At 45.2% G+C, this 27,069-nt stretch overlaps 1 protein-coding gene across 1 annotated transcript in view; it reads right to left on the reverse strand.

Moving 5' to 3' along the window:
• SIDT1 (SID1 transmembrane family member 1) overlaps positions 1–27,069 on the reverse strand; it is a gene marked incomplete at both ends in the record, with an annotated part of 51,608 nt that overhangs the window by 20,217 nt on the left and 4,322 nt on the right. The window contains 7 exons of the mRNA XM_082481970.1: positions 214–285; positions 1,490–1,583; positions 2,205–2,288; positions 3,448–3,549; positions 6,448–6,493; positions 6,962–7,132; positions 8,128–8,249. Of these exons, the coding sequence (XP_082338096.1) occupies positions 214–285; positions 1,490–1,583; positions 2,205–2,288; positions 3,448–3,549; positions 6,448–6,493; positions 6,962–7,132; positions 8,128–8,249 (691 nt within the window). The remainder of the gene's footprint in view (positions 1–213; positions 286–1,489; positions 1,584–2,204; positions 2,289–3,447; positions 3,550–6,447; positions 6,494–6,961; positions 7,133–8,127; positions 8,250–27,069) is intronic.

A 27,069-nucleotide genomic window follows, 5' to 3' on the forward strand; every position in this document is an offset into this window, starting at 1 on the left:
TTTCTTCACCTCCAGTGCTAGCTGGTGTGTCTGTGAAACCATCCTGTGTCACACACCACCTCCTGGAAGGGACCAGGGCTGCAATGGTTTTGACTCTTCTGCTGTCACTTTCTGCACCATCCCATCAGAGGGCTGCCGGCCCAGCCATACCCTCCTACACAGAACTGTCAAGTCCCCCCATAAAGCTTCATTGCTTTGCACAAAGACACTGACTTTTAATAGAGGGCACAATTGTCACTTGAAGATTCTTCGTCCGCTGCAGGTTCCAGGTACGGTTTACATTCCCTGTGAGATGCAAAGTGTACACCAAATGTAAAAACAATCAAACATTAATGATTCCTGGCTATTATCTCAGTTCTTTGCACTTGCAATAACACCAGGGGGTCTGGCATTTTACTAAAATCTGTGTGCGGTTTTGCTGTAAACCTTTCCCATGCAGCCTTTTCCACACATTTCCCCTCCACCCCTCTATCCACAGCTAGATTTCAGACTAGAAATCACTGCTTGAGTCTTCCACACATTGCTCAAGTCTGGATGCCCAAATCCCACAGGCATCTCGTCTCCTATTCACATAGTCCCCAAAGGGCAGTTTCTGTCACTACAAATACTGGGACACCATTTTTGCCTTTGGCCAAAACTCTGCTGGCAAAACACTTCTGTGCAGGATGCCATGCTAGCAACTTGTTATGTTTCAGCAGGGTTTAGCATACCCTGCCAGTACAGCTCTGCTGACAGCTTTAGGGTAAGAGAAAGACACCTGGAATGTGACAATTATTCTATGGGGTGGGAACTGTAGGAGCCCAGTATAACTGCTGGATGCAGTCTTGCTTCTACTACTGGGAGGAAGCCATTCAGCTTTAAGGATAGGAATGTCCCTGGACTGAAATGGGCTCGAGATTGTCATAGGGACAGCTTCATCCCCACTACAGTTTCATCCACCACATGAGTGGTGGAGGCTTTGCTTTTACCACTGCCCAGGAGGTGGACAGAGTGTCTTCTGGCTGGGAAAGGTATTAGAACAAGTGTCTCAAAATTATTCCCCCAAAAATCACTACCTATTCCTGCTCCCCCGAAGTCCAGAGGCTGTCATAGGTCCCAAGATAACAGTTGGAGAAAGTGCTCTCTGCAGGAACTGCCATCTGGGCCTCCATGCAGGTAGGAGGATAATACAGCAGTAGGAAAAAAACCCAAAAAGCTGTCAGCAGCACTTCTTGGGTGTCTCCAGTATCTCCCAAGACACCAGTAACTCCTCAGAAGAGTACATAACCCCAGCAAGCCAGGTGTTGTACTAGCCAGCCACTTCCAGGGTTGATCAAGACTTTTAACCTACACAACAATATTAAGTCTATACTTCACTCTTCCTCACAGCTACCTGGATAAGACAGAGCTACATGACCATCCCGTGCCGTCCCACAGAAAGGTTCCCAAGGACTCCTGCTGCCCCACCACCTGGATGCTACAACCAAATCCACCTCCCAGCACAACTTACCATGAATGGAGGAAGGCACAGAACCCCCACAGGCATAATCCTCTGGCTTGATGACAAATACAACGAAGAACTGATCACCTGGGAAGTCCTTTCTCTGCATGGGAGGACAGAAGGTGACAGAATCCATAACAAATGCAGCAGCCTCTCCCTCCAATGCAAAGCAGATGATGATCTCCACAGATCCAGAGATCATGTTTTAGTTGCTACACTGGCACCAGTTTTACAGAGACCTGCTTGTTCTGGACAGAGTTTGGCTTCTGGGGTTGCTCCCACATCCTTGCTGCCAATAAGCTCACTGAGTTCACCAGTATGCAGTACAGCAGTGCCCCAGTACAAGCAAACTAATGCTAATGCATTTATTTATTTTATTTAGCGCAAACCATCTACCTAAGCTTTGCTCATTATAAGGCCTTACTACTACCATTTGGTGATAGAAGAGCCAAGATTCAAACAGGAGACACCTGGCTGCAGCGTCTCTGATCTAGAGTCTCAGCACCTAAGACATAACACAACTGCCTACGCAAACGTAAGCAAGGTTTTGTAGTAAAAGGTAACATCTCTTCTTCTACTTATATCAGCTTATCTAATAAAAACAAAGGATCACAGCCATACCAGAATCAATAACATAAAACTAGGGATGCACAAGACAAGCCACTGAAAAAAGAAAACCCAACCCCACAACACTGAGACAAAAAAAAAAAAATCAGCATCTCACCTGCACTGTTATAGCTGCCTGCTTTGTCATAGACTGGTAAACACCATTGAACTCCACGTTATGGTCCAGGTCATACACTGGGCACTAAAACAGACACAACTAAGGGTTAAACCAGGCACAAAATCCAAACTAATTTTGTAGGGAGCCAGCAGGAGAACAGACAGTGCAGAGCAGCAGAAAAGGGCCCCGCTTGGATTGACAAAGGGAACAAAAAAGCTAGGACCCATTCAGGAAAGCTGCTCTGAAGACATCAGTTACAGCCTGCAATCACTGATCTCAGCAGTCTCACAAGAGGCTGCAGTTTAATCCCACAAGAGGATTCAGCCAGAATGATCACTCCACCATTCCCACAGGACAGTGAATACACTCAACCATACACTGGCTGTGTGACACACCTTGCGGTCTGAACCATATGGGAAGTGCTTGCCCTCATCTTACTGTTTCCCACTACTCTTAGTACTGACAGGTTGAAAAATCACCTGTCACAGTCTCCTCTCCCATCCTTCTACCATTCAAACACAGGGATATGGGCAGGAGCTGATGTTACCCACTTCTCTCCTCACCCCAAGTATTAAAGGCAACTGCCAGAACTTCACAGGCAGCAACCAAGGCATCTTGCACCTGTGTCACCATCTTGCTGCTCCAGCACTGCGGGTCCCTGCACCACTCAGGGAGGTGGGAAAGTAGGATAAATAGGTGGCTATTTCCTAGCTGCAATCAATAGCCAACCTCCATGGCAGGGGACAGCTGTTCTCCCCTTCCCAGGAAAGGGAATGAGGAATTGCATAGAGAAGAAATCAAATTGGAAAGGATAAGAGAACTCATGTCTGGAAATTAGAAGTTCCCCATACTGCCTTGAGCCAGGGGAGAGCCAAGGGAACAGCACTGTCCCCTCCCTCAGCCACCAGCATCCCATCCAACACCACTCCACAGAGAGACAGACCCATGTCACAAGGCAGTACGGTATTAAACCTCATGAGGGGAACATAACGAACGTCCTATGGCTGGAGAGGAACAGCTTATTCACCTACTTGCAACAAAAATCTCTGTATGAGCTGCTTGAACTCAGCATCTGTCTTTGCCTCCTTCCCACAAGATTTTCATTCTTCTTTCAGGGCTCCCTTCACCACCACTACACTAGCCCCCTACTAGAGCTTTTCTCTCTATTGGGGAGATTAAGTCCCTCACAGGAGGACACAGAGCTCCAGCAGGCAGCTCCTTACCCTCCTCTGCTCAGACTTACCACAATATCCTGGACAGAGACAACTGAGCATGGGTAGACTGCATCAGACACCACTTTAATAATGACTGAGTCGACATCCTGAGGAAACTTGTACAGAAAATACTGAGGAGAAAGCAGAGTACTGAGAGTTATGGCCCAGAAATCACCCCTGCCAGTAGCTTCAGTGTCTCCCTAAAGGACCTGCACAGCCCAAGCTCAGCTTTGGGGTTGGATGTGGAGCAATTTCACAAAAATTCAGATTTCAAATATTAGGACCTTCAACTACAGAAGAGCAGATTAAATATATACAGACAACTCTTCCCCCTTGCACATCATGCTGTTAGACGTCTTCAACTTGCAAGATACAGCATAGCTTCTGCTCCCCTTAAGCTTTTTTTCCACCTGATCAAGCAGAAGTGACTTCATTTTATACCCTACTCCATTTTATGTTGCTATGAGCAATTTCCAGATGTTTCCATACTGCTGGCCGTATTTTATATATAGAACATATCACGGAATTTATCTCAGATGGGTTGCTTCAAAGATAGACTGTGAAAAGTATTAGGTCAAATGGTTGAAACTCTGTTAAGAGTTTCATAAATAAATGCTTGATATAGTTGCAGGATTTAGGGGGTTTTGTTGAGGGCAAAGGGTAATGTGGGTTTTCACTTCTCACTTCAGCTTCGAAAATAATTCAGCTAAAGCTCTGAAAAAATTTGGGAGAGACTAACATCTGCCAATATTCCTCTGGGGACAAGGAATGGTGTTTCTTGTGCTTTCATGCTTTGAGCAGGCCCACTGGATAGTCTCTGGGATCAGGAAATACCCTTCTCTGTCCCAGAATGGGCTTTTTCAGATTTGGGCAAAAGATGTCCCAGGCAACATCATTATTTGCATATTTTTCCCATAGAAGTTTGATGTACTGCACCAGCCAGCTGCTGGAGAGGCAGGGTTTCTGTGCCTGCCCCAGTAGGCAGGCTTGTTGGAAGGGCTCCCATCATCCCGCTTGGAGCCCAGACCCTGAGTGCTCAGGCTTACAGTCAGAGCTGCCACGAGGGGCTGATGGGCATCTCACCCCACCACAGAGGGGACACAAGGCTGAAGACTGCTACCAGCCACCTTCCTCCCATCCTTATGGCCACCTGGCAGTGCTGCTGCTGCCCTGGGGCAGCCATAGCCCATGGAGAGGGAAACTACTGAAGCTCCTGCTCTGAAACCACAACCTGAAACTTTCCCAACCAGTGAACTTCCTTTACATCACACAAATCTTAGTGCTGAGCAAGGGCCAGCCGTTTCAGATTTCCCTTCCCCCATCTCCTTCCCAGGAAGTAGGGCATCCAACTGCAAAGGCAGGGATAAGTAAGAAATCACCAATCACCCAGGCTTTTTCAAGTTTGCCCATTTCTACTAATGCATTTAGTCCCACCACCCCCTCCAAGCAGGTCCCTTCACTGCTGAGGGAGTGCTGGCTCCAACCACAAGCCCTTACAAACTGAAAACTCACCAAACCAGTTTCTTCAACAGAGCACATTTTATCTCCACCAAGCAAGGATGCTGGCAGTCTGAGCTCTTTGGTTTTGCAGGTGCACTACCCTTGGAAAACTGTGACCTTAAGGAAGTAACCCATGAGGACCCTTCTATAATTTGCTTTTAAACCACGCTTATACCAGAGTACAAAATTAACATAAGGGGCATTAAGGCCTACAGTTCTCTTCTGCACAGACTGTAAGTGGTATAAACACATCCAGGCACCACTCCTGACCTATAAGAGCATATCTAATTTCTCCTTCTGCCCTCAGGCATGAGCTGGGTTCCAGACAATAACTCCTTCAGTTGTTACACTCGTCTTTTTCCAGTCTTGGGGCTATTCCAACACTCATCTAGATTTTGAATTGCCTTCTTTCTCCTCCTCCCCCCCCCCCCCCCCCCCCGAGTACTTAATACTTTGATTTACAAAAACCTCAGCATTATACCAATTAAAAAATCACTCATCTTCTACTGTCTACATCTGGCCTATAACTAAAAGTCACCAATCTCATGTTATTAATTGTGACAAATGACAGACCAAAGTCACAAAGTTAATTCTAGGCCAGATCCTAAGTAGTCTACATTCAAATTACAAGATCCTAAGTAATGAAGACTTATAAAGAGGCACCACCATTCCCTATACTTCTATGGTATAAAATACTGCATGTATCTGCAAACCAGCTTAAGGCATTTGACAGCAAAAAAGATTAGCGGGGATACCTGGTAATAGGAAACCTAAAATTAAGTGGTGTTACTAACAGTGACAGCAACAACAAAAATGGAGTACCAGACAGCCTGGGTAAATCACATACTTGCACAGCTCTATGAGCTCCCGTATCACTATAGTTACTGCCAACAGCATTTTCATTCAAGAGAGGACTTGTAGTATCTGCAGGGCTCTATACAAGGCTGCTCAGCTGGATGTGCTGTACATGCATGCTCTCTTCTGAAATAATAACCAGACTTACCAGGCATTTCATTTATCACCTCACAACTTGACTTGCTGCCCTGAGCAAGGAATAGCAGTCTGAGTTCCGTTGTTCCTTTATAGCTTATTTATTTACGTATTTATTTTTCTCCAGCAAAGACTGCATCTTGGCTAGTCATGCTAGGACAATTGAACCAGCGCTGGCTAGAACAAGACACTGGTGCACACCATCTCACTTCCCATGAAGCGTAGAGGTCCAACGGCCTCTGGACTTCTGTATATTTCTGGAATTTCCTGAACTGCAGATACCATTCATTTGCTCTGGCCACGGTTTTTGGTTCACTTAATTGCTTTGCAAGAGGACCCAAACATGCCCCTAGATGGGCTGAGGGACTGCCACCTCTTCACTATAACCACAGAAAATTCAACAGTAAGGACTTTTCCCTCCATCCTAAGAGAGAAATGAGCTAGTCATATAAGGCTTTTGCCATCTCTAACAAAGGATCACATCAACCATTTGCATGTGGTAAGACATACAAGCAACTCTACACAGGACTCCTCCTTACCTGGGGCTGGGAAGGGCTGGCAGTGAAGTTAAATGCTTTGTTGGTCCTAGAAAAGAAACGCCAGCATGTTGAAGTCTAAAACTTTCAGAGTTGGAATACACACAGACTACCTTCAGATTAAACAAAAGAAAACGGGTCATGGTTTTAAACTAAAAGAGGGCAGATTCAGACTAGATAGAAGGAAGAAATTGTTTATTATGAGAGTGGTGAGACACTGAAACAGGTTGCCCAGAGAGGCAGTAGATGTGCCAAGCCTGGAAACATTCAAAGTCGGGTTGGACAGGGCTTTGAGCAACCTGGTCTAGTTGAAGATATCCCTGTCCCCCAACCTGCAGGGGCGAATTGGACTAGGTGACCTTTAAATGTCCTTTCCAATCAAAACTATTCTATGATTCTATGAAAAAAAAAAAAAATTCTAGAAAGGAAAAAGAAGGGAAGAGTAGGCAGATGGACCAAATCTCTGTATAACAGATACATGAAGAAATTACATTTGTATTTTCACATCCCAGCTTACTCAAGTTGGAAGTTCTCGAGCCTGGTGACTAGCAGTTCATACGCAATATTAAATGGTGCCATGGAAGCGACATCCACAAATATAATCTGGTCAGAGGGTCCTGTCTCAGTTGTTGGCTCAGACGGACAGAGGGTCCGACTCACTTCTTGGTAATTGTAGGTCCTCTGATAGCTACAACAGCCAGGGGGAGGAGGGAAGGGAAAGTTGGATGGAAGAGAGAGATAGCTGTTAAAAAGTTGTTCAGCAGTTCGAAGAATGACATAGTTTTTCCCCTGCTTGCATAACTGAACTACTAATCTGATAGGCCAAGACTGTTCAGTCTTTTGTTCAGAGCTTAAATTCCACCTCTCTTGCCTCTTGTGGTCTGCCCAAGGGACTGGCCATCCCCAGCATTTCACTTCCCTCAAGGCTGCCTGTGCCATCTGCAGATCAAGCACATTTGCCATTTGCTGGAGGCAGAGCACGCAACGACAGCTCAGAACAGCCACTGCTGTAACCGTCCCCTGCATCAGGCAAGACACTGCAGAGTATCTGCTGCCTGGCACCAGGATTTCAGCCACAGGATGAAGCTTCACATCTCAGATGGTCTAAAGTGTCTGCAAAGTCTCAATATTTGCAACCTAATTAGCTCTGAAGTTGCTGAGGCTACACAGCAGCATCCATTTCACAAAGAAAGCACCCCCAAAACAACCACCACCACCCAGAATAGACTCAACTTCAGTGTACCTGGGGCGAGAAACAGAGGAGAGCCTTTATCCCCAAATGCACTGTAACACAACAGTTAGGGTGCTCTTTTGCGAGCTTGTTCAAACCCTGCTCCAAACTAGAACCCAAGAACTACTTGCACACACTGTAAGCAATCGAGGAAATGACAACAATGTCATGTGGTAGATTCACTGACTGGTGACACAGGCAGATCCCCAGCAGACAAGCCTCCTGGTACTCCGTGTACTTATTTGAGAAACTAAGAGGCAAAAGCAGGCTGCCAAGTAAGAGGTTACCTACCAAATCCTGGTCTTACTAATGTTCAGCTGACAGTGAGCAAGCATGCTTTGCAATCAAGCCCTGCAGTCTACACAAGTAGCAAGATCTAGCACTTGAGGAAGGCTGATGATGGATACAGCTGGCAGACAAGTGTGTTACAAGGAAGAGACTCCAGTACTTACAGGCCTCGAAAAATGAGCGGGACCTGCCACGACAGCACTCCTTTCTGCTGGCGAACTACAAACAGGACAGGATATTGGAGGTTCTCAGAGCTGCTGTTCACATATACCCGTACTGCATCTACCTGCAGGAAGAGAAAGGAGAGTACAGACAGGTGTTAGCCAAAGACAAAGACAGCTCCAAAACTAGGTGGAAGAAGCCTGTCCCCTTCCTAAGTCTGACCTAGATGCTGGCAATATTCACAGGGAGATCAGCATTTGTCACTGGACTGGTTATTCAGATCCGGAGGTCATTTACAGAAGTGCCTTCTTCCTGCTGCTCTAATCCAGAATCACAGCCCTGTGCTCAGGTCAGAGGTGACTGTCAGATAAGACACAGAGGACAAGTGCAGCAGACATAAGAGGAAGAAAGTTCAGTAGCTTCCACTTACCCGGTGTGAACTGTGCCTGTGAACTTGTGTTATAAAGTTAAGCCAACACACACAAAAACATAGACCCAAGGCTAGAACTGAGAATTTTCTTGCTTGGACTCTTATGTACCCAACCCAATCAACATTACTGGGAAAGCTGCAAAGACGATTGACGATGACCTGAATAGTTAGGGATGAAAAAGCAGTTCATCAGCTAGCACCTGATTCTGCTGTAAATGATACTGAGATGACCATAACCCACATATACCCCACCTAACAATACAGGAATACACTGCTGGATGACCTCAACTAGACAGGGAAGGCTGCTTTTGTTTGTATGCAAGGGTTTTAATGCAGGCCACCGCACCAGCAACTGACATTTATCCTTACATTATCTGGCCACCACACAGTTGCAGAAGTAGAATGGCTGTGGAGTAGAAGGCCCTCAGTTTACTATTTGCTTTGAGAAGCAAGCAAGCAGTTTGTCTTCACCAAATGGAAATGGTACCATTCCCATTTGAAAAGAACATCTCTTCAGCTCCCTCTCCAGATCTCCATGCGTTGCTCAAGAAAACAGGGTATGAGAACGCATAACTTGTCAGAGTCATAGAATCATAGAATGGTTTAGGTTGGAAAGGACCTTGAAGATCATCGAGTTCCAACCCCCCTGCCATAGGCAGGGACACCTCCCACTAGACCAGGTTGCCCAAGGCCACGTCCAGCCTGGCCTTGAACACCTCCAGGGATGGGGCCTCAACAGCCTCTCTGGACAACCTGTTCCAGTGTCTTACCACCCTCAAAGTGAAAAACTTCTTCCTAATGTTTAATGTGAACCTGCCCTCTTCCAGTTTAAAGCCATTCCCCCTCGTCCTATCGCTACATGCCCGAGTAAAAAGTCCTTCCCCAGCTCTCCTGTAGGCCCCCTTTAGGTACTGGAAGGCCGCAATAAGATCTCCCCAGAGCCTTCTCTTCTCCAGGCTGAACAGCCCCAACTCTTTCAGCCTCTCTTCATAGGAGAGGTGCTCCAGCCCTTGGATCAACCTCGTGGCTCTCCTCTGGACATGCTCCAGCAGGTCCATGTCCTTCTTATGTTGGGGACTCCAGAGCAGGATGCAGTACTCCAGGTGGGATCTCAGGAGAGTGGAGCAGAGGGGCAGAATCACCTCTTTGACCCGCTGGCCACACTTCTGATGCAGCCCAGGATATGGTTGGCCTTCTGAGCTGTGATCACACATTGCTGGCTCATGTTGAGCTTCTCGTCAATCAGCACACCCAGGTCCTTCTCCTCAGGACTGCTCTCCAGCCATTCCCCGCTGAGCCTGTATTTGTGCTTGGGATTGCCCTGACCCAGATGTAGGACCTTGCACTTGGCCTTATTGAATTGCATGAGGTTGGCAAGAGACAATACATCTTGATGTATTGCCTCTAATTGATGAAAGAATATTAGGTAGATAAGATATACACATTTTAAGCCCATCACATCTTGAAAAATCAGAATGGACTCTCACTAGATCAGTGAAAGACTTTTCATAGATATCTCAGCTTTATACCCTCCAAGAAGAGTAAATGTAGAAAAAACATTCTGAAAAAAACATACAGAGTTAGCAAGTTTGCAGAAGGGAAGCTACCTGAGATGGCAACTTATGTTTACACTGAGGACACCAGGATTAGAAAAAGGGCTTGCATCAGCATTCACAAGTCTAAAAGAAAATTTCCCATTTGTTCTTTTTGTTCTTGTTTAGTGATTCTAGGCTCATGTGGAAGTTTAGTTTACTGGAACAAAATACCGTCTTGAAAGTCATAATCATTATCAGCTTTCCTGACATCATCACCATAACAGAGGCTACAGCCACCAATTCCTAAAAAAAATAGTCTTCAACAAAAACCATCGTAAAATAATTTAACTAAAACCCTTTGAGATAGAAGGGCAAACACTGGACTCCTTTTCCATTGCCTTTTGACTTCTAAACTTTTGCAATACTCTTTTGGCATGCCTTCCAGCTTTTCCTTCTGAACACAAATATACACAATTTTGTTTCCAAATAAATTTCACAGTAGGGTGCTACAACCAAGTTAAAAAAACACCATCACAAAGCAAGACTCACAGGTAATACCTGAAGGGTATTAACACAATAGGCCACCATGACCAGATAGCACTGGAAGGTTACTCTGTGGCTTCCTTAGTCTCTGTGGTTGCCTTGCTCAGCTCGGGGAGCCAATCCAGCACACGTTAGTATAACTGGGAAACAGGGCTGGGCTGAACAAGCTGCTGCTTGTTTGTAGGTGTTTGCTGTAGTTACTGTGACAAGGAATGGGGATCCAAATGAAGTGGCATTGAAACTGGAAAAGAAAACAAATCCAAGAAGCACAAAGACATGATGTTCAAGCCAGAGTCTCACAAGCACGTGAAGCCATTCTCCATCCATGGGTAAACCAACTATCATTGCAGAAAGGACATATTCCAGCTACCTATCCAGCAGCTTTTTACCCATGAAACAGTTAAAGCAAGCCCACCTCCACAGGTGAAGTGATGTACACCGCCTCTGGCTGGACACCAGCCTGTAAACTCTCCAGGGCTGGGTGCTCAGCACCATGCAATAGGGAGCTCATATCAGACTCACAGCAAATAGTACTACTGGGTAATGCATCCTCAACTACTTATAAATGCAAGCTGGACATTGCAAAATTCTCTTCTGTACTGACTTCATGAACGAGGAGAGGTGCCATGCTGGACCTTGTTCTCATCAACCAGGAGGGGTTGGTGGGTAATGTCACAGTCAAAGGCAGCCTTGGCTGCAGTGACCATGAGATAGTGGAGTTTGAGATCCACAGGGTGGTGAGGAGGGCACACAGTAAGCTTGCTACCCTGGACTTCAGGAGAGCAGACTTTAGCCTCTTCAGGGATCTGCTTGCTGGAGTACAGTGGGATAAAGCCCTGGAAGGAAGAGGGGCCCAAGAAAGCTGGCTAATATTCAGGGACCACCTCCTCTAAGCTCAGGAGCAATGCATACCGACAAAGAGGAAATCAGGCAAAAACTCCAGGAGGCCCGTGTGGATGAACAAGGAGCTCCTGGCCAACCTCAAACAGAAAAAAGAAGCCTACAGAGGGTGGAAACACGGACAGGTAGCTTGGGAGGCATACAGAGAAATTGTCTGAGCAGCCAGGGATCAGGTTAGGAAAGCTAAAGCCCAGATAGAGGTAACTCTGTCCAGGCACATCAGGGGCAACAAGAAAGCCTCTTGTAGATGTATCAGTGACAAAAGGAAGACTAGGGAAAACGCAGACCCACTCAGGAAGGAAACGGGAGACCTGGTCATCCAGGAAATAGAGAAGACCGAGATACTTAACGACTTCTTTGGCTCATTCTTCACTGGGAAGGGCTCTAACCACACTGCCCAAGTCGCAGAAAGCAAAGGCAGGGACTGGGAAAATGAGGTACCGCCCACTGTAGGAGAAGACCAGGTTCGAGACCAGCTGAGGAACCTGAAAGTGTACAAGTCCATTGGACCTGATCAGATTCATCCATGGGTCCTGAGGGAATTGACAGATGAAGTTGCCAAGCCACTATCCATTATTTTTGAGAAGTCATGGCAACCCGGTGAAGTTCCCACTGACTGGAAAAGGGGACACATAACCCCCATTTTTAAAAAGGGTAAAAAATAAGACCCAGGGAACTTCAGGCCAGTCAGTCTTACCTCTGTGCCCGGCAAGATCATGGAGCAGATCCTCCTGCAAACTCTGCTAAGGCACATGGAAAATAAGGAGGTGATTGGTGACAGCCAATATGACTTCTCTAAGGGCAAATTGTACCTGACAAATTTGGTGGCCTTCTACGACAGTGCTACAGCACTGGTGGATAAGGGGAGAGCAACAGATGTGATCTACCTGGACTTGTGCAAAGGATTTGACATCATTCCGCACAACATCCTGGTCTCTAAATTGGAGACACATGGATTTGACCAATGGACCACTCAGTGGATAAGGAACTGGCTGGACAGTTGCACTCAAAAAGTTGCGGTCAATGGCTCCATGTCCAAGTGGCAAGTAGTGACAAGCGGTGTTCCTCAGGGGTCGGTACTGGGACAGGTGCTGTTTAACAACTTTGTTGGTGACATGGATGTTCGGATGGAGTGCACCCTCAGCAAGTTTGCCAACAACACCAAGCTGTGTGGAGCAGTCAACACACTGGAGGGAAGGGATGACATCCAGAGGGACCTGGACAGGTTTGAGAGGTGGCCCATGTCAACCTCATGCAGTTCAACCAGGCCAAGTGCAAGGTCCTGCACCTGGGTCAGGGGAATCCCAAGCACAAATACAGGCTGGGGGGAGAATGGATTGAGAGCCATTCTGAGGAGAAGGACTTGGGGGTGTTGGTTGATGAGAAACTCAACATGAACCAGCACTGTGTGCTCACAGCCCAGAAGGTCAGCTGTATCCTGAGCTGCATCAGAAAAAGTGTGGCTAGCAGATCGAGGGAGGTGATTCTGCCCCTCTACTCTGCTCTTGTGAGACCCCACCTGGAGTACTGCATCCAGCTCTGGAGCCCCCAACATAAGAAGGAGATGGACCTGTTGGAGTGGGTCCAGAAGATGGCCACGAAGGTGATCTATTTTTCACTATGAGAGTGGTGAGGCACTGGAACAAATTGCCCCGGGGAAGTTGTGGAGGCACCATCCCTGGAAGTGTTCAAGGCCAGGCTGGATGGGACTTTGAGCAGCCTGGTCTTGCGGAAGGTGTCCCAGGGCGGTTGGAACTAGATGATCTTTAAGGTCCCTCCCCACTTAAACCATTCTATGATTCTATGATAATACAGAAGCTACATGGATTATGCGTATGTTGCAGATAGTCAGGTTTACTTTAAATGAGTGTGATTCATTTGTATTCATTGGAGGACTTAGAAAGTTGCATCTCTACTTCTTCTAATTCTCAATTTAAGAAATGTAATGGATGTTTGAAGTGTATGCTAATGCTGAGTGGTATTAAAGAAAGAAAAAATTACTACTTTATAGTATGCCTAGGCTTTGGACACAAAAATGAAAGTTGTATACAAGTGAGAACGCTGCTTCTTCCCACCTTGGATCTCCCCTTCAGGCAAAGTAAGTATTTTCAATATTGATTCTCAGAGGAAAAACACAAACAGAAATTCACAGGCTCTTTAGAAAAAGTCAGCAAAAAAAACCCCATGCTCTGAGGTATCCTACAAAACATGAGAGCACTGTATCTATTTGTCATAAAAAAAGCACAGCTTCTGATATTAAGATACAGTAAGATTAATTCTGTTATTCAATCTTAAACCCCTTAGAAATCCCAGCTTTCCCCAATATTGCATTACAGTGCATATACAGCAAGTCATTTATCTCCAGTGGCACAGTGTATTTTCCAGCTTTAATATTTTCCCGTGCCGTTTGGCTTACACAGGTAAGAATACACACTGGCTGCATTCTATAGTGTATTATTTGAGGAGCCATGGCCATGTAATCAAATACTGTTTCACAAGCAGACAAGCACAACACTGCCAACACAAGGCTGAAGAAGTATTTTTAATACCAGTATTTCATAGTCTGAAACCTTCACTAGACATTTTATGTGATCTTAAGTATCTGTTGGGCCAATCTGTGGAATGCATAGACTTTAATATGAAGGGAGGGGAATACCATGCTAAGACTACATCCCTGAACACTTCGACATATGTTGCAAGGAAGTGTTTTCTTAATATTCACCAGACAAAGCAGAGCTCTTGGAGTCCTGTGCAAAAGGGAAGGATTTTCTCCCCCAATGAAGTCTGCAAGGTATTGAGGTTTCTCATTTCATCCTAAGGTAGGGGCTGGAGCCTTATGGAGATGTAATCCCAAGCATGGTTTTGGGTAAACAAGATCACCCAGCCAGTGATGATGATCATAGGGACAGCAGCCAGGAGCTTGTGGCTGGAATTAGGCTGGCTTACAGATGTACCCATGCTATACATGCTGCATTAGCTTGACCTCTCTCCCCGCTAAACAAGACTGGGGAAGGGGAGCAGGGCAACTGCTGAAAGATTTACACCCAGACTCCACCTCACACGCTGTAAATCTTAGAAGAGGATAAGACTTTGTAACCATGCTGTGCCTACATCCCTGTCTTGACTCCTACATCACATCCTGCCAATGCAACCCAGAACCTGGGAGCAGCAAGTGCCTGTGCGGTGTAGCTCACTGCCAGATGGGGCAGGCCTGTAAATCCAAAGAGGACAGGCAAGTCTTTGAGCCTGTTTCCCTTGGGAACCTCTATTAAGAATCTAATTTGAAAAGGCAGTTTGTGTCTTTGCAGGAGATAGTAAATTCCAATGCCTAACAGGTCATAAGGATCCCATCCTCATCCTTTGTAACCCTACCACATCTTACATGTCACACCAGCTGAGCTGATGGCTTCCTTTCAGGCTGCTCTAACTAAACTACCACTCACTATAACAGAGCTATAAAAAGGCTTAGTCTAGGACTACAGGTAATATATGCTCCTAGAGGTCAAGGCATAGAGGTAACAATGCCATAGAAGTTGTTATGTCTACTTAGAAGCAGAAAGTGCCAAGGTCAGAATCATCACACCTTTATTCCAAAACGTTACTCAAACTACAGTGTTCTCCCCCACACCTTATGCTTTTTAAAGTAACTTGAATCAGGATAACTGACCTGCTGTACTGAAGGAGGGGAAAAGATATCCAACAAGTTTTTTAAAAAAAAGGTTTTGTTTGTGGGCTTGTTTGGTTTTGGTTTTTGTTTTTTTTTTTTTTTAAGGGTCATTTAAGCTGTGTCATCACCTTCTAAAACAGCACTGGAAGATGCTTCAGGAAACTGAAAGCTGCCTTATTAGGTGGGACAAATAATCTGAGTCACCACGGCAGCCTCAGCGCACGGTAGCCTAGGAGAACCCACACCCCTCAAAGCTCACATACGCATTTATATTCTACCTCAGCTTGTTAGAAAGGCCCACAGAGGTGGCAATGAGCAGAGCGAAAGCAGCACTAAGACACATCTTGGTTACGTGTAAGGAACTGGAATCACTCTTGGAGGGGAGGCAGCAAACGATACTTTCAACTCCAGCACTGTTTAAATTCCTAGCTACCCATTTGATAAGCTCTCAAGGTTTTGGCAATCATCTGGCATGCCTCATTTATTTCAACTAATCCAGTAGGTGACTGTGATGGCAAGTGAGATCTTCAGAGAGCCAAGTATCGATTCACCTCCATGAGAAGAATAAATCCTCCACCCCAGTTTACAGGCCTGTTACATTTCCTAGGTCCACTTGACACCCACTGTTCATTTATTTCTTGGCACCTCTGTTCCTTCCCCATGGATGATGTTTTCTAAGGAGCATGTAAAGGCTGAAATCCTTTCAAATCTTTGCTGACAAAAGAATCGGCCATAAGATAATGGAAGATACATTTCTGTGTCCTCAGATTTGGCAGCTTCCGCTATTGCCACCTTATAACCCCCCCAGACTCTTTCTGAAGACAGCCTGCTTCACACTGCTGAAATTTATACCATGTTGACTCCCATTTTACGCAACAGAGTGGAAGAACTCATGTGGGACCAGCAGGGCAGAAAAAAAGCACTTGGGCAGAAAGAAGACAAGCTACAATTGTAAGTGAGGAATCACTGCCGAACAGCCTTCTCCTCATGCAGCATCTGAATTTGTCTGACTGCATTTCCTTCACAAAGTAGCTCTTACTTCCATTGTGCTATATATTTCCTCATCTACCATTCTGGAAAGCCCAGAAATAAGTTTTTTTTCAGAATTACAAAATTGTTATGGTTAGAAGCAACCTCTTGAGATCACCTAGTCCAAGAGCCCTGCTCAAGCAGGGTCAGCTGGGGCTGGTTGCTTGGTTGCTCAGGGCTCAGTCAGGTTCTGGACATTTGCACAGATGGAGACTCCAGAACTTCTCATCTCAGGTAATCTGTTCCAGTCTTTGACTGCCCTCAGAGTAAAAAAAAAAGAAAACAAACCCAAACAAAAAAACAACAACAACAAAAAAAACAAAACAACAAAACCAAAACCAAACAAACAAAACAAAACAACAACAAAAAAAACCACAACAGACAGTATTTTCGTGTGTTCAGATGGAATTTCTTGTGTTTCAGTTTGTGCCCATTGCCTCTTGTCCTGTCACTGGCAATCACTGAGAAGAATGTGGCTGCCTCTTCTTCATTCCATCCCGCTAGGTATTTATACACATTGATGAGATCTCTGCCCATGGCAAGGGGTTTGGAACTAGATGTTCTTTAAGGTCCCTTTGCAACCCAAACCATACAATGATTCTATGAGCCTTCTCGGCTCCAGGCTCAACAGTGCCATCTCTCTCAGCCTCTTATCATATGAAATGTGCTCCAGTCCCTTAATCATCTTCATGGCCCTGCACTGGACTCACTCCAGTAAGCCCATACTTTTCTTGTATTGGGGAGACCAGAACTGGACACAGTACTCCAGGTGTGAAATCCTTGCAGCTTTGTAACTGCCCAAGGCAACCCTGTAGAGCATAACTCTCCCTTCTTTTACAAGACAAAGCCACCTCTGTAAGAGCTTCCTGGACAAGCCCGACAGTTAAACTTTTCATACAGTGACTCATTAGCGCTCCATTCACACACATTTTTAACCTGACACCCTCCTGCTAAGCTTAATGTTGATTGCTGAATCTAGCCAAAAGATTCAGCATTTTCATTTCCTGTGAAAGGAAAGCTAATTAAGACCATGTCTGCAGGCACAATAATGCAGCTGAAAAAATTTGCAAGCTGGATCCAGTCAAGACCCTACTCAGTACAGGCCTTCTGCTGCTACTCCACACCCCAGCTTGAGCTCCTGCTGCTCCATCATCCAGGGTAGCTGGAATGTCCTGAGCAAGAGCTACTGCCTTTACGTGCACAGAGTTACAAATGGCCTCCTCTTTGCTGTCAACACTGATACTTCCTTCTCTCTCCTTAGCGCATAGGTGAAAGCACTGAGCATATACATTTTGAGATCTCAAGGCTCTTCCAGAGTAGATGCTTTAGTAGTCTAAGAGCAGCCAAGTTTCCTTTGGGAAGGGGGGGGGGGGGGAAGACCTGCCTATGAATCCAAGGATATTAGATATTTACTTAACTGAAAACAAGCAATGCTAAAACTAATTCATTCTGTTAAGGACTGACTGCCTAACTTCAGGCAGCCCTGCTGTTGTGGCAACTGCCACTCCAGGTGCCTGCCGAGCCTGCTCAACTAACCAAAGACTCTTGCACGTTTTAGCTTCCCCCATATAGTTCATGCACAACTATTGAAAGGTCTCTTGATTTTGCAGTGGCATGCTATATGCCTACAGCAGTAACCATCTCAATTTTACAGATGCTGAGACTCAAGTGTGCAAAAAGAGGCAGAGGGCTGCAAGTAATGCGTTTGGAGCTTAACTGGGGACAAAGAGTGACTGAGACATTCAAAGCCTGAGATCTGCTCCCTATACAGTTTCTACTGCATGACCCTCAGAAATACCAGGTTAAGAGGGACCCTGTTACAAAGCCTGCAGCTCATAGCACACAGCTCTGTCACCCTCCTGCTGCAGTACTGAATGACCAAGAAGATGCTTCATTTGCAGTACTTGGGGTACGTTCCCCTTTCCCTGCCTCCAAGTCACATCCCTCTGACTCTTCCAAGCAGTTGCCCAAAAATGCTTCTATTCCCCAAATGACAGATCTGTAGCATCTCTTCTGGGCAGCACTCAAGCATCTCTGTGTCCTGCTCTTTGATGCTCTGCTATTTTACCTGGAGACCTTAGTCTGTTTTTAAAACCCTGGTGGTCCTCAAAGCTTCAGTCTTTGCAAACAGACCTTAAACTAATTTTGTTCATGCAATTACATGAATTACTGTTCCCAAAGTTATTATAAAATTAGTGGAACTGACCCCCCTAGGATGACACCTCCATCTAGCCTAATCTTTGATCCTGATGACCAAAGCTTGTGCAAAGTGAGTCCTGCAGGATACTAAGTGCATGTCTTACCTGTGCCTCTTGTATCCTTATGCCAGAGAAGGGCTGCAGCATTTCCTTGAGGGTATCAAGAGCAACAGCTGCCGCAGAACAAACATCAGGACTAGGATTTCTGCTCTGCATCTAGGCCAATATCAAGAGGCAATTCTGCAGCCTACACCCTACTACAAGAAAGGTTTAATCACTGCCCCCACGGCACCTCTTCACCACAAAGACAAAGGTGCAGACCACTTACATGTTTGGTGCCTACCATGGTATAAAGCTCAATTACACAACACCTCTCAAAAGGACATTGCTATAAATCACAGAATCCCAGAATGGTTGAGGTTGGAAGGGACCTCTGGAGATCATCTAGTCCAAACCCACTGCTCAAGCAGAGTCACCTAGAGCCAGTTGCCTAGTTGGGTTTTGGATATGTCCACGGATGGAGACTCCACAACTTCTCTGGGCAACCTGTTATGGTGTTAGACCACCCTCATAGTAAAAACAGAACAAAACCAAACCTGTTTCCCATCTATTGCAGAGAAGGGCAAGGAAAGGGAAACATAAGCTTTGGTGATTAATGCTTTGATAGGGAAAAGCCTGAAAGGGAAGAGAAGGTCCTCACAGCCCTGTGCTGTGATCCTGCAGTTAGACCTCCCATTTGGTTTCCCTCTCTCCACAGAGCTAAGCTGAGCATTCACCACCCACAACATTTAGTCAGCTACCATTTCCATTATCTTATAATATTGCTACTGTTATACTAGTAAGAAATAGGATTACCAGGAGGATGGAAGCAAGATTATCAAGCCTCAATATTCTTTAAAATCTAAGCACTTACTCTCGTTTCTTACCCACATGAAAACTCGTGTATGCTATAGCACCACCACACATGACTTCTCTCCACCTTCCCTGTGTTCAGTGCTCTGTATTTGCTCCCTGTAACAGCTGGTTAGAGCTCCTTTGCCCTGTTCCCATAAAAGCCCACATTCAGGTGCCTTGAGCTCTCTTAGGTCTGATAATAACTGGGGCAGCATCCAGCTGCATTGAGGCAGGACTACCTCTGGCCTAAGTATGGGCTCACAGGTGTGATTCCATTACACTTCTTTCATCCCTCTCACCTTTCTTTCTCTCTCCACAGGCAAACCTGCTTCCCAAATTACACTCAAATAGGGTGCTTCAGACAGAGATGAACATCAGAAAGTCAGAAGCAACATTTACAGAGCAGCTCATTAAGAAGATCCCAGTGTACTTTATATTTCACCTTATAATGTATTAACAATTCACTTGCAGTGAATACCTCTGCTCTTCCTGCGTTTGCATATAGCCCAGATCAATCAGGAGCATCACACCACCTAATCCCATCAAAATCTTTATCATAAAAGCCCAGGAGAAAAAAAAACAGTGATTACTAAGTTGGACAGATGGCAATTGAGATTCCAGCCCATCTAGTTATTTACACTGCCACCGTCACCACAGTAACACAGGGCCTCTCGTGGGCAGATCCTGCACTTTCAGTGGAGGGGCCAGATCCCAGCCCCAGGATGCAGCTCCATTCTCCCCCTCACAAATCTCAGGGATACAGCAACAGCTTCCAGCAGCACAAAGCTTTGGATGCTGGACCTCTGCCTGACATAATAGCTATTCCTCCAAAACACAGCAATAATAGAGGTGGAATTTGCCTGTGGGCCAAACCTGCACAAGAAGTTCCCAACTAATGGTCCCTCCAGATCCTCCCCACCACTGGCAAATAAGATTGGGGATATCAGACCAGCAAAGTTCAGCAGCGTCTAGGTGCAATTATGAGGAAGCTTGGGAAAGTGAAGAAAGGATTAACATTTAACTGCAAGCAGGGTTTTTCTTGTTTGCTGTCAATCGCTCTGATTTTGTGCTACAGAGTGGAAGGAACCCTAATTAGTGTCTTTGAGAAAGCCATTTTGCCTGGCAGGGTAAACTGTCTAGCAGAAGCATCATGAAGGACAGGGATAACAACGTGGCACCTATGAACTGATGTTTGTGCTTTTCCAGGCTTTGTTCCAATTAACCTTGGATAAGGAACAGGCTGGATGGTCGCACTCAAAGAGTTGCGGTCAACTGCTCCATGTCCAAGTGGCGAGCAGTGGCAAGTGGTGTTCCTCAGGGGTCGGTACTGGGACAGGTGCTGTTTAACAACTTTGTTGGTGATATGGATGTTCAGATGGAGTGCACCCTCAGCGAGTTTGCTGATGACACCAAGCTGTGTGGAGCAGTCGACATGCTGGAGGGAAGGGATACCATCCAGAGGGAGAAGGACTTGGGGGTGTTGGTTGATGAGAAACTCAACATGAGCCAGCAATGTGACCTTGCAGCCCAGAAGGCCAACCTTATCCTGGGTTGCATCAGAAGTGTGGCCAGTAGGGCAAGGGAGGTGATTCTGCCCCTCTACTCTGCTCTTGTGAGACGCCACCTGGAATACTGCATCCACCTCTGGAGCCCCCAACATAAGGAGATAGACTTGTTGGAGCAGGTCCAGAGGAGAGCCACGGAAGATGATCAGAGAGTTAGAGCACCTTACAGCAGCTTTCCAGTGTCTGAAGGGAGCCTACAAGAAGGTTGGAGAGGGACTTTTTACAAAGGGCATGTAGTGATAGGACAAGGGGGAACGGCTTCAAACTAGAAGAGGGTAGATTTAGATTAGAGATCAGGAAGAAATTTTTCACTCTAAGGGTGGTGAGGCACTGGAACAGGTTGCCCAGAGAGGTTGTTGAGGCCCCATCCCTGGAAGTGTTCAAAGCCAGGTTGGATGGGGCTTTGAGCAACCTGGTCTAGTGGGAGGTGCCCTTGCCCATGGCAGGGGGATTAGAACTAGATGACCTTTAAGGTCCCTTCAAACCTAAACCATTCTAAGATTCTACCTTAAACTTTTAATTCATGTTTTGCTTCTAGATTCTGTTGCCTTGATACAGACAATATACACATTTTCATGCAACAGATTTATTTAATTCCTCACTGAGCCATTGCTACTATTCCCATCTTTCCCTTTCAAAGTCAACATGTGGCACTTGCCTCAAAGGACCATCTCCAGTAAAATATTTTTAGAAGAGTGGAAAAAAAAACTCAGGAGGTGAAAGAAAAAAGGTGATTTATTTAGTTCAAATATCATTCTCCCTCCACACCTTTCCAAAGATTATTTCATTTTAAGAACAAGCAGTTCTGACACAAGAACTCCTCCCTGCTACAGAACCACTGTTCCCATCACATACAATCCTCCCTCCAAACACAGAAATAAGATCCTACTTATGTTGCATGTAGTCAAGAGGAACTCCAGCTAAAAAGCACAGTTTTTATTTAAAATAATAATAATCCCACACACCAGAACAAAAGTCTTTGACTATGAGCCTCTTCTTCATCCACCCCTACTCATTTATCATTGGTGAGATGAGGAGGAAGTTTTGCCTGCGCAGTAAGAGGGTTGACCAGGCTGCCATCACTGCTGCAACGCCATTACTGCTGAGGGACTTCACTGGGGAGCAGACTGTTTCCAGCACCACAGAAAACTAGTTGTACTTCTCCCTTCCCTTTCCTTCTACACACACACAAGAAGGCTGTCTATATTGGTACTAAAATACAGTGCTAGATTTCACCTGTACCTTCCAAACTGAAATCCTCACCTCCTGCAGATACCTGCAATTAGGTTTGAGGTGGGACAGTCCAGGCTGAATCTTGGGAAAAAACGTCATGTACCAAATACTCCCTTTGACAGCCAGGCCCTGAACTAACGTTTGTTGGCAATAACCCTACTGCTGCCTTCTGCGCTGCAGGACTGAGGCAAGGTCAGGGCTGCTTTAGAGACTTGCTCCTCACGTTCCTTCCCATTGCAACGCCTCTGCCATGTGCATCTCTATTCACCAGCCAAGCTCACTACAGTTTTGTTTCTCAGATGACTGACCTTGAGCTTTTTTCTGTATTTCAAGGTGGACAGAGCATGTATTTCAAGGTTAGACAGCTGAATAAAGAGAGAGCTCTCAGCACTATATAAAAACGTGTTAGACCAGAAAAGACAAATATTTGTACTTTAGTTCTATCACCACCCTGGAGATGGGGGAGGGGAAAAAAAAAAAAGAGGAAAGAAATAAAAAAGCACATCTGAATTCCATTCTCTAGATGGGAACAGGCAGAAGTAGATGGTCCCAAATTCACACAGCTGAACAGGACCAACATGGTTGCAAACATTAAGCAAAATAAACCAGGCTCTTGTTGACATGAAAGAGTCCTTGGACTGATTATTAAGTATGCATTTCCCACAGAGATTACACATCAGTTTAAGACTGCGGGGATGTGAATTTAAGAGCAGGCAGGAGGTTAAAACAACAGTTTCTGCTGCAAACAAAGGTTTTCAAGAGCATCACTGTGGATTCGTTTCCACCACCTCATGCTAAGCAAAACCTTCAAATCACACCAGGGCTCTGCCACGTTCTCCACCGCACCCACACGCAAGCTGCTCCTTGCAAGACCGTTGGGGATTATCAGTCCACGTTGCGACAGCACTTGGTCTTGGGCCTGACAAGGCACCAAGCCAAGCCAGTGGGCAGGGAACATATCCGGCAAGCAAACACATAGGCTGCTGGTTACAATGGAAGGTCTCAGCGCAAGATATGTCCACAAAAGCCACAGAATTGCTGCTGTCTGCTGTTGCACAAGAAAGAGGTGCTTCATTTTTATATAAACCCTGAAATTAAGTGAAGGAGGATTCAGTTGGATGGGACAGAGCAATTGAGGCAGTGAAATGAAGCACATACCTGCCAGTACCGAACTCAGATGCTCTTCCCACTGACAGCACAACAGAGGGAAGCTGAGACCCTGAAGGAAAATAGTTAAGAGACAGAATGACAGGTGTTACAGAACCTCTTTCCTGCCCTCTTATGAGATATGAGCACCACTCCTGCCTGGCAACAACAAAAAAAAAAAAAAGCAGAGCTTAGAGGAGCATTCCCTTTCAGCCTTTCTCTGTCTGACTTTGTGCCCTAATGTCAATAAGTCTTAATTACCAAAAGCAATCTGTCAAAAGCCTTGGCCCACAGTTTTCTTCCAGCATTTCTTCCAGGAGTATTAAATATCCAAAGCAGCAGAACTAAGCAACAGACGCTGGGTATGTCAAGCACAGCCTCAGTCACATTAACCTAATTGTTCCAGGATTAATATATTTCATTTAAAAGTTCTACCCGGTGCAAATATGCTGTGTGGACTTACAGTCTGCCACGGACATTCCCATGAGTTCACTTGTTTGCAACAGTATTTTTGCAGCATAAACAGAAGTAAGACAAATACAAAGTATGTTAATATTTATCTTTTTCCTTTTTTGAAATTTTGTCCTCTAACCAATGTCACTAGGGAGTCTCCAGGACAGCCACAGAGGAAAAACTAGGAGTTGCCATGCTGGATGAAATAGGTAGCTGTTTCTGACCACCCTCAGACTTCAGGAAGACATTAAAAATAAACAAATAAATCATTTTTTGAACAGCCAGTTAAGGAACCAATTACTCTCTACTAAATAGCATCTTCCTAACAGTAGCTGGAACTCTGCGCTAGGGCAACCCTTGAAACAAAAGGGTTTATAACCTTTCCAAATTTGCTGCCACCCCAAGCTCACAGCAATAACTCCAGGGATTACTGTCACAACACAAATATCTGGTTCTTTGTTGGCTCCCAAGTTCTTCACCTCAGTGACACTTCGGATGTGAATTGGATTATGTATCCCACGTTTTCTTATTTTTTTTTTAAGCCATTGTTCGCTTGTTTTAAACAACACTGAAGTAGCTATTTCTATGCCCAAAGAAAAGCATCAGCATAAAGAAAGGAAGGCTGTTTCTGAAATCCTCTGTGTTCCTCTAAGTATACACTGCAAGAAATAACGTTTGCTTATGCAAACATACTAAACTATATTCTCAAAATGAGCAGATGGCACACCCTTGCAATACAGCATTTACAGACTGCACTTTCATTCCCTAAATATCCCCTGAAACAGCAGATGAGGTCTGTATAGGAGAAGCATACCTTCCTACCCAACAACTTTTGCACAAGTTATTTAAGGACATTTCAGCCTCCACTTACAATGTAAATGTTTGTATTATAAATTGCTGCACTGTTCTTGGAAAGATTTCAAACCGAGGAGAGATATTTTGACAAAGTTACTCTTATTCAGAACATTTTTTCTTTTTTAACCTAAACATCTTCTGGGGTGAGGAGGGGGTAGCAGGGGGAACAACAAACCTTGATCAGCTTTGATTTTAAACAGGACAGCCCAACAAGAAGAGAGTCATTTGAAGGTTTAGAATGACATCCAAATTCAAAGGAGATGCTTTAGTTCAGTGACATGTTATCAAGCTTGACAGCATTAGCTTACACTGTAGAAATAAAATTAAGATTTTTGCCAGCACCAAAGTCATCATCTAAAGGTCTGCAGACCACCCTGCAAGAAACGAGAGCAGATCTCTCATTTTTTTTTCCTAAAGCCTGCAAACTGATAGCTTCCTTCAAGATGTACTCTCTTTTGCCCCTAGGGAGGGAAATCCACAAAAAAACCCCAACATTACAGAAAGCCAAAGAATAATTTAAGTTTGAAGGGATCTCAGGTGGACACACAATCCCATCCCCGGCTCAAAGCAAAGCCACTTCCCATACCATTCTTTCACTTAGGATATCCCATTTTTGCCAGAGCCAAAGCCTTCAAGACTGTATTTTCTGCTGCAGAGAACAGTCAAACTCGTGTTCTCAGCAGATCCCCGCATCATTTCTCTCACAGTTTACTTTTGCTTTCTCCTGTAAGCAAGAGCATGACTCCGGGCAGGGTGAGGAATGGCCAAGAGACCCCACTGAGAAGCAGCAAGAGCATTCCAAGTGCTGCATGCTCTACATTGCCTACACTGTCATCTCCTGGGGTTGATTGTTTTCTTTAAAAAGGATAAATTATATATACAAAAGTTATTCCAAAGGGATTCTGTTGAACCTTGCTAGGCCTCAGATATCATATACTGTAATTTGCTTTGATTTTTCTGGATTTGACATTGTGTCTACATTTCTGCCTTATAAGGAATTTAATATTAGGCTCCAGAAACGGTGCACTGAGGCCCTTCCAGTGTCCTGTGGTGAACAGACTACAGCCAGCATCCAAAAAGCAACAGTGTTCAGGCCCTGGAAATCCTGTAATAACAGGAGCTCTACTGACCTTAGGAGATCTTCTTGTTCCAATATTTGTAGTCTTCTCATTTTTTTACCTGCATCTTTGTGGCTAATACAGTGGGCTTCCACTCAGCATTAAGGAAAGACAGAACCTAACTTCTTTCCCCCATTATAGCTCAAGTTCAGCCGTCTCCAAACAGGAGAGCAAAGATTTACTGCATGCATGGTATAGCTGTGGGCTGAAACTTGGACTGGAGCCAAGACTAACATTATGGAGAAGACGCACAGGAGAGCAAGCGAATACTTGAGCTAGTTTAGTTCCAGCCTGAAGAGTTCTACACATGAGACCCAAAACCAGCTCAGAAGAAAGACGTGAAAAATTTGCTCCTAGAGTGGTTATAACAGAGATGGGTGCTGCTGGAGCAGGACCTACATTCACATGTGAAGCAGCAGAGAACAGTAAACACAGATTTGATCGCTGCCACTTATTAAAACAGGTTGCCCCGTGTAGCAGATCAAGGAGTTTCGCTGCAGCTACGACAGATGGCTTTGGTCTGAGCAAGTGACTCATCACACAATCCCAGGGGAACTTAAGGGTGAATTCCAGTTCTGGCTCCTTGCCTAGAGCAAAGCAAGTGCTATGCACACCTAGGCTATAACAGAGCCCTTCACTAGGGGACAGAGGAACAGCAAATGCATCACACTCCTTGAGTTGGAAAAGGCACTTGGTCTCTACTAGAGGGTCACAAAGTTTAAGGCATCTAATTTAAAGACTTCTGTTCTTCTTGCTAGTGTTGATTCCCCTCTTCCCTTAGGTCAGCCAAATTTTTCCCATCTGCAGACATGAAAGAAAAAAGGGTAATTATGTTAGCAAGCCTCTGTGATGGTACACAGCCTCTCTCACTCATTCACTGAGGGTAATTTTTTTACTCATCACCCCTCAGATATAGTCCACATAGGAAACAGTCGCGTCAGGGCTACACATCCTCACATGGCAAACCTGCTCAACAGAGAAGCCACAGCTCAATCTACTGCTGATCACAGCTTACGTACAGTAAGGCTGGGCCATATGGGACCAGAGATTGGGGCTCTGTTCCTAGTCCTGGCAAGGGAGGAGGAGGAGGAAAATATCACCCACTGTTTCTTCTAAAATAGGTGCAGCCCACTGCTCAGCTTTTGAGCTCATCACAACCAAGATGCACTGTATGAATGTCCAAGAACTGTGTCTGGATTGCAGCAGCTTTGCCTACGATTGGAAAGTTGAAAACTTGTTCTTCTGAGAGATGTTTAGTTTCTAAACATAGTCCACGTTATCTTCCAAATCATGCATTCAGCTGACCTGAGCTCTGATTAGGAAGAAGAAGTTTTTGTTGTCTCCAACAGTCTTCATCCTCATGATACTCGCCTGCACC

The sequence above is a fragment of the Vanellus vanellus genome, assembly GCF_965231255.1.
Source record: "Vanellus vanellus genome assembly, chromosome: 1".
Taxonomy (NCBI): Eukaryota; Metazoa; Chordata; class Aves; order Charadriiformes; family Charadriidae; genus Vanellus; species Vanellus vanellus.